General features: G+C 48.4%; 2 protein-coding genes across 3 annotated transcripts in view; one reads left to right on the top strand and one right to left on the bottom strand.

Moving 5' to 3' along the window:
- Positions 1 to 169: 169 nt before the first annotated feature.
- Positions 170 to 1,389, bottom strand: LOC143903448 (calmodulin-like protein 4). Of its 2 annotated transcripts, XM_077417034.1 has the most exons (5): positions 1,253 to 1,389; positions 1,016 to 1,046; positions 799 to 930; positions 539 to 721; positions 170 to 476 (listed from the first exon to the last, which is right to left on the bottom strand). In XM_077417034.1, exons 1-5 carry the CDS (start codon positions 1,253 to 1,255, stop codon positions 376 to 378), a joined length of 450 nt encoding a protein of 149 aa, XP_077273160.1. In that variant the 5' UTR covers positions 1,256 to 1,389; the 3' UTR covers positions 170 to 375. The 2 variants fall into 2 exon arrangements, with proteins under 2 accessions (XP_077273160.1, XP_077273161.1); XM_077417035.1 differs by lacking the exon at positions 1,016 to 1,046 and having other exon boundaries at positions 1,253 to 1,364.
- Positions 1,390 to 5,336: 3,947 nt separating this feature from the next.
- The window catches only part of LOC143903431 (disintegrin and metalloproteinase domain-containing protein 10), a 60,797-nt gene continuing 58,755 nt past the window's right edge, over positions 5,337 to 7,378 (top strand). The window contains exon 1 of the mRNA XM_077416998.1: positions 5,337 to 5,877. The gene's annotated coding sequence lies outside the window, so the exon portion shown is untranslated. The remainder of the gene's footprint in view (positions 5,878 to 7,378) is intronic.

Raw genomic sequence — 7,378 nt, 5'->3', positions numbered from 1 at the left:
CTCTAAATGTGTTTATCGATATAAAATAATAATATAGATTTAGAAAAAATGAGAGAGCGTACCTTATGGATGAGAATTCGTTATCGTAATGAAATAATAAATGTATTGTCAAAATTGGAATGTACTTAAACAGGGTTGAAAGTATAATTTATGATATAATGGGGATAAATAATGAGAGAGAAATAGACTTTATTTATCCGATAACCAGAAGTCCCGCAACCATATTTTTAAGTTATAAAGCTCCTTTTAAAGCTCAAACTGATCTTTTCTTATTTATGTAAAAGTATTTTTCTCTTTTTCGCGCCTTTCGTAGGAATATATAGAAGCGTAAAATCTCATGGAACGTGGTATATAAATATGAAAATCGCTTAATTCTTAATAATAATCAGGTACAGGTGCACACGCGATTTTTACAAAATCTTCGTATTTCACATGTCCGTTTAAAGACACGTTGGCTTCGCGGAAGATTTGCTCCACTGTAACAAAGGACAGTATTGCCAAACGTAAAAGCTATGATTAAATTATTCATTCACTTTACCTTCTTTGCTACTCAATTGCTCTCCCCAGTGAAGCAACATATGCGCCAACTGTCGTGCTGGTATAGTGCCACTGTGAGAGGTGTCCGCAGCTCGAAAAGCTTTGATCACTTCTTTCGGCAGGTCCTCCGCGCGAGTCTGAAGGTGCATGACTTCCAAGAAATCGGCAAAGGACATCTTTCCACCTGGAATCAACGCGAACGATTTCCGTTATCTCCGCGAGAGGTTTCCCCGGTGAAAACTGAACATCGCGAGACATTACCTTTGTCCTTCGTGTACTTGTTTAATTCCGCAATGGTCGGGCTCAGTCCCAGGGACCTCATAATTATAGTGAGCTCGTCAAGCGTGCGAATCTGGCCGCTTCGAGCGAACAGGTAGAAACACTCTCGGAACTCTGCAAAAACAATCCATTTCAGACCTCGCTTGTTCGATTTTATTTCGGACATACGACAGGCAAGGGTGATCTCGCAAAACGGTACCATCTATGTCCTCTTCTCTGAAGTAGCGCGCCTGCAACAATTACATACCGGATGAAACGGGAAAGAGTAAAGCAGAATGCAATATGTTAGGTAAATTGATTGTGCAAAAGGAAAAGCCAGGACAGAGTCGCGTACGAGACACGAAGAAAGTGGCTCGAGTCCCAGTATCGAAACTTTACGATGTTCTAAGGGGATTGCGAAATTGTTGGACGTAATTGCAATATGTATCGAAATTACCATGGTCGATTAGATTTATGGGGATCCCCGTGTCTCTCCCTCGGGATGTCAGACTTTGACAACAGGTGTTCGACGCGAACGTAACGACTAACGACGTAACCTCACCTGTTCTTGTAAGAGAGCGACATCGTCCGTCGGGAAGGTACACTAGGGATCCTGGTCGAGTCTGCGGAAGGGAAGGTTGATCGGTCAACGTTCCTGTTGCTCATCCTGTCGTCGAAATCTATAATTTTAGAACGCGCTGATTTTTTTTACGATGAAATTCCGCAAAAACTTTTTCTTTCGTGGCAGAAGCGATTCTGATACATTCAAATCGGATGTTTCTGAGAGAATAGAGAGCTCAAGGCCCAAGGCTCCTCGAAAAAGGGAAAAGATTTTAGCCGAGATTTTAGCCAAAAGGGCGATCCAGGGATATTGGAGAAAAAAATTAAATGCCGCGAATTAAATCACGAAGATTTTTCTTTTGTGCATCCTAAAATTAATATCGCACAATTGTTGTCTTTTCGTGTCGCGATTATCGTTTTTGTTTGCGATGCATCCTCGACGTCAACAAACCCAGTCTACGTTACTGAGAGAAAGATTTTAAAAACTGGATGTTAATGTTTACAGCGAGTTTGTAAATTAAATTAAGACGAAACGAAGTCTGGCGAAATTAAGCCCGACCTATAATATTAGATTAGACACGATCTATTATAGAATTTAGATCTATAATTTAAATTAGATTTTCGGGCCCTTTCCATGTTTCACGTACTTATGTAAAATTATAGAGAGTTATTAAATTCTAAATTATCCACTTTAGAGTAAAGGATTCGATAAAATTCATGAGATGCGATTCATAAAATTCATTTTTCAATTATTTTGATTACGTGACAAAACGGGATTTCGCGGCGTGACGCGTTCAATTGCAGAAACGATAACATTTATTTCTGCATGCAATAGTCGCAACCTTGAGCAATTTAATTTTTATAATTCTCCGATGAAACGCGATAGACGAAAGCATATATACAATATTAATTAGTAATTATCTATTCGCTCGTTAACGCAATATTCCTATAACAATTCGCCCGCAGGTGACAAGGGGTCGGGAAAGAGCGATTAATCAAATGGGGGGCGTTAGCATAACTTTTCGGGGAATAAATTCCGCGCTAATTGCGACTAATGCGATCGGGCCGCTATCGGACGGTGGCGAAAAAAAAAAGAGGAGAAAAAAAGAAAAATTATATAGAGCCGCGCGCGGCTGCAGCGCAGCGGCAGCGTGTCGAAAAGAATAGCCGAACGGAACAATGATGCGGTATATAATCGTCTCCCTTCCGGCGGCGGCCGTATTAGAATTTATTTCGAATATGCCGGCGGGGGAAGAGAGGGGGGAGGGGTACCGGGTGCCCGCCGGTGGCTATTGATTAACGCTCCTCGCCTCCGCGCGCTTCGTTAAAAAGGCCCTCTCGGCCATCAATCTCGGCGCCTATTTTACGAGGCACCCGACGATTACTCTCTTCTCGCCGTCTCCCGGAGACGAAACAATTTTTTCGCATCCCCGGGAATACTCGACGCGACTCTCGACGCGTTACTCGCGTTACGTCCCCGTGACGGTCAAAGGAAACGCGAGAGTGGCTCGCTTACGCGGCGGGGAATAATATCGGCTCCTCGCTGTCGCGCGCGACAGCGATTGCGAATTATTGGCGCGCGACTCGAGCGAAAATTGAATATATAAATAAAAAATTGTATATAAATAAAAAAAATTGCCGTTCGAAATCGGCGTTAAACTGTAGGTTTCATATACAATGTGTATGATCCACGTGCGCAACACATGTATATGAAGAGAAGTCACCACGCTCGGACACGAGTAATAGGACCGAGGAGGATATATTAAATTTCTTCGTATTTACCTCTAGCTAAAACATTCGTCGTGACGATAACTTTGTCAAGTCCTGCTCTAAATCTATCCAGCACTGAAATCCTTTCTTCGACCGTCAAATCCCCAGACAATATTGCTACCGCATGCCCGTCTTTCGTCATTTTCTCTCTGCTGTATATCGGACGATTACGTCGCGCGTAAAAGAATCTCGCGCTTCAACTCAAGAACGCTCTCTCGCTTCGTCTCGATCCGAAAGACGGGCATGCGGTAGCCATGTTATCCGGCGATTTGACGGTAGAGAAAAGACTTTCAGTGCTGGACAGATTCAGAGCAGGACTTGACAAAGTTATTGTCACAACGAATGTTTTAGCTAGAGGTAAATACGAAGAAATTTAATATATCCTCCTCAGTCCTATTACTCGTGTCCGAGCGTGGTGACTTCTCTTCATTGTGTTGCGCACGTGGATTATACACATTGTATATGGAACCTACAGTTTAACGCCGATTTCGAACGGCAATTGTTTTTATTTTTTTTTTATTTTTAAGAGAAGTGTTCTCGTGGCAAGATACTCTCGGTGGTTTGCCATTGCCTTCCGAGAGGAGAACGAGCGAATAAAATTTTCTAGCTCTACCCTTTGGCTCAATAGACCAGTGCGCTGTCTACTAGGCCACGCTCGTCCTGTATGTATTATGGCTATCTATGTTATAAATTTGCCCCATAGCATATGCTCGGGCTTAATAAAGATTATCTATCTATCTATCTATCTTGTACAAACGCCACGTCACAAACGGACGCGTCTCGTCTCGCGATTATAATAGCTAAACGCAAACGGCTACAAAATCTGCGTCGATATCCCTCATCAAAAATGCAATCCCCGTGACTTCGTAATAAACTATAAACAAACGCGATCGTCGCGGCAGTCAGCGGCGTGGCGTCCGCGCTCGATAGTTTACGAACAGTTAGCGTTCCTCTCGGGAGGGTTAAGCAATCGTTAAGAGCGCTGCAGCGGACTCGCAGCGGCCCGTGGAAACTAATTGCATCGTCCTTTGCAGCATACCGTTTCCATAATTAAACTGCTCGCGGCCTCGGCGCGGCCGCATGTCGATAATCAAACTAATCCACGGCGCAACATTCCCGGGGTAATGGTTTCGCGCCGTCGACGCGACCGGCGACCGGCGACCGGCGAGCGGGGGACGAGGGCGAGAGGAAAGGATTCCGACCGTTCTCTCTCCTCCTCTCCCCCTTCAACGCTACACCGCCGCCGCCGCCCTTTTGTCACCCCGTCCTCGTCGCCTTCGCGACGTTTCCTTTTGTTTCATTGATAAATCGTTCCTCCCGTAAGAAGGGTAGGTATACGCGTGCACTCGCCGGCGCGTTTCGGTTGCACGAGGGTAGAAGCAATATACCGAACGACAGATACGAAAATATATAGCGCGACAGGCGGGAGGAGCAGGGGGGACGGCGGCGGTTCAAAATAGATGTAGATCTTATGGGGTAGAAGGGAAAGAGAGGCAGGAATTGAGCGAGAGAGGAGCGAGAGAGGAATATCGGCGTAAAGGGGCCGCGCGAGGAGGAGAAAGTTCGCGGAAGGACGACATGTTAGCGCTCGCGCGCTCGCGTCTTTCGTCTTGCCCGTGCCCGCGCTCCGTTGCTCCGATCTTCCTCCTCTTGCACTCGCACGCCGGAGGCTGGAGGCTGGAGGCTGGAGGCTGGAGGCTGGAGGCTGGAGGCACGGAACGGAGGAGAGAGACCGAGCGGGGCGATATAGGGTGGACGACGCGCGTTCGCCGCGAGATAGAGCGGCGGGAAGAAGGGCGGGGGAGAATGCGAGGGGGTTGAATAAGTCCGACTTGGGAGAATAGAAGGGACAGAAAAGGAGAGAGGAAACGTCTGTTCCTCGAAGTGCGTAATAAAAATATATTTAAGCGTCGCGTGTAATTTAATCGCCCGCGATCGGAGCCGAACGCCGAGAGGCCCGGCTTTAATTATCTTCAACACATTAACAATAATAAATACGTTTATTCGGAGCACGCCGTTAGAAAGAAAGAAGAGAGAAGGAAAAAGAGCGGGAAAGGGGGGGCGAAGGAAGAGGGAGAAGGTCGCGCGGGATTGGGCGCGAGAGGGGATATATAGCTGGGTCGAACGCGCGCGATTGGTGGGGGGAGTCGTTGGCCTCGGGAGGGAAGTCGGGAGTCTTCGTCCGCGAGCGGTCTCCGGTCTCGCCATCGCCGGTGACGCCAGTGCGTTGCGGAACGCGGAACGCGCTCTCCGTTCGGTTCTGCCGCTTGTCACGCTTGTCGGGCGCTCGTTCGCTCTCGCGCGTGTATGTGTGCGCGCTCGCGCTCGCGCGCGTTACCTGCCGTTTTCGCGTTTCGCGGACGTCGCCGTCGTGCTCCGGCTGGCGCGAAGCCGCCGGGATCGAGAAGCGACGCCGCCGTCGTCGTTGTCGTCGTCGTCGTCGGAAGGACCCACTCTCTCTCTCTCTCTCTCTCTTCTCCGGCACGTGTGTGTGCGCGCGCGCCCGCGGGTGTGTGCGTGTGTGAGCGAGTGTGTGTGCGCGCGCGTGCCTGTGCGTGCATGTGTTCCGGATGCCCGGCGTCTACGCGGGCGGCGACGGCGTCGTCACGCGGCGATGAGCGCCGATGACACGCGGGGCTGCGAGCCGACTTCCTCCTCGGGTGCAGGTGCGCGTCGTCGGGCGGCCGGTATCCCCCACGGCGGCGAGCTAGCGGCACCAGGACGAGCGGAGCAACGACGAGCTGCGCCTCGGTGAGTGTGTAGGGACGTAGGACGCGCCGCGGCCGCGTAGAGCCGGGCAGGCGCGCTGCTCTCCCCCGACTCCTCCCCCCTGTCTACGCGTCGGGACTCGGGACTCGGGACGATGTATCCCGGTGGCTTGTGGCGTGCCGCGTGTCCTCCGGCTCCGACGAATTTCGGAGCGGTCGGAGTAGCGAATCTCGCGCTCGCGTCCACGGGCCGAGAATTCGAAGGGAGGTGGCGCCATTTTCCGCGAGACACAAATTTGAATTTCCGCACGTCGAACGCGTCGCGCGCGCCGAGTCAGATTCCACTTTCATTTTCCGCCGGAATTAACAATCGACGGGTAAAAACACTCCGCTACTCGTGCCGCTCGCCCTTGAAATGGAATCCGCGAATCTCTCCGTTTTGCGATCGCGGATCGCAAAGCGAAATAACCGCCATTTTCGTCGGCGCGGGCCGCGGGCCGTCGTCGTCGCGCCGTTGAAAGGATACGCGGCAATACGACGGGGCAATGGGCATGCATCTCGCACGTTTGTGCGTGTTTACGTTGCGAATCCCCGGTGTTTCGTCACATTCGAGCGCTCGTGCACCGTCCCCTCGCATTGCGCTCCGATCGGAATGAAATGAAAGGAACGTGATTAAGCGGGCCCCTCGCCGCGCGCCGGGTCTCGCGAAGCGAGCTGCGAGTGGAAGCGAGCCGCGTGAAGTTGGCCGCGCGCGCGCCCCCGACGCGCGTTCGACGTGACGAATCTGGTTGTGACTTGTCGCGACAAGCCGGCTCCCGTCGGATCGACGCGCAATCGTAACTTCCGACACCTGTGTAACAATTTGAACGAAGTAAGGAGCATTGAACAGATAACGTGACTTGTATTATACTGAAAAGGGGGAATGAGAAGATAATCGCGCTTTGCATAAAATAGCTGTTGTATAAAATAGCGTTCAAACTCATCCGCGACGGGATATGGTTACGTGACAATGAAATCACGCGAATGATTATAATTATAATGACCTGTATGCGAGATCAAATATAAATCTCGCGATCTTTTAGTCGTTAATTGGTCACGGACGTTTTTTTTATTACAGACTACAGAGTTATTGTTAGTTTCAAAAGTGATTGTAACAGAAGAAAGGTAAAGCTATTTTTTAATTTAAAACAACTAACACCGTTAAATTTGTAGTGCCAATTATACTCAATTCGAGTCGTTTTTAACCATTTCTATAAATCGCCACTGTTCCTATTCAATATTTAACTAATTTAACTAAAACTATCGATTTAATTAAAACTCAGTTTAACTAAATTAATGTAGTTAAAATGATACTGTTTCGTGTTGAAATAAATTTCGACACCCATGGTAGTTAAAAATAACAAAATCAAGATATTGGTTTAAATTTTATCCTTTAATATCCTTCAACAGTATATACGACAAATTAAAAATGTCTGGTACACTGAAAAAAAATACTTAGATCCAAGAAAATATTTTTTACATAGTATCAATGGCTTATTTACTTA

This window comes from Temnothorax americanus, unplaced genomic scaffold (assembly GCF_048541705.1).
Source record: "Temnothorax americanus isolate GAGA-0224 unplaced genomic scaffold, ASM4854170v1 Scaffold47, whole genome shotgun sequence".
NCBI lineage: Eukaryota > Metazoa > Arthropoda > Insecta > Hymenoptera > Formicidae > Temnothorax > Temnothorax americanus.
The sequence above is the reverse complement of the archived record's forward strand: the minus strand, read 5'-3'. Positions and strand labels throughout refer to the sequence as shown.

Excerpts from the sequence above, each read along its gene's own strand:
- LOC143903448 (XM_077417034.1), bottom strand. Across the intron at positions 931-1,015 it reads CAGAGAAGAGGACATAGATG|AGTTCCGAGAGTGTTTCTAC; the intron begins GTACCGTTTTGC and ends TTGTTTTTGCAG. Across the intron at positions 722-798 it reads CAAGTACACGAAGGACAAAG|GTGGAAAGATGTCCTTTGCC; the intron begins GTAATGTCTCGC and ends CGTTGATTCCAG.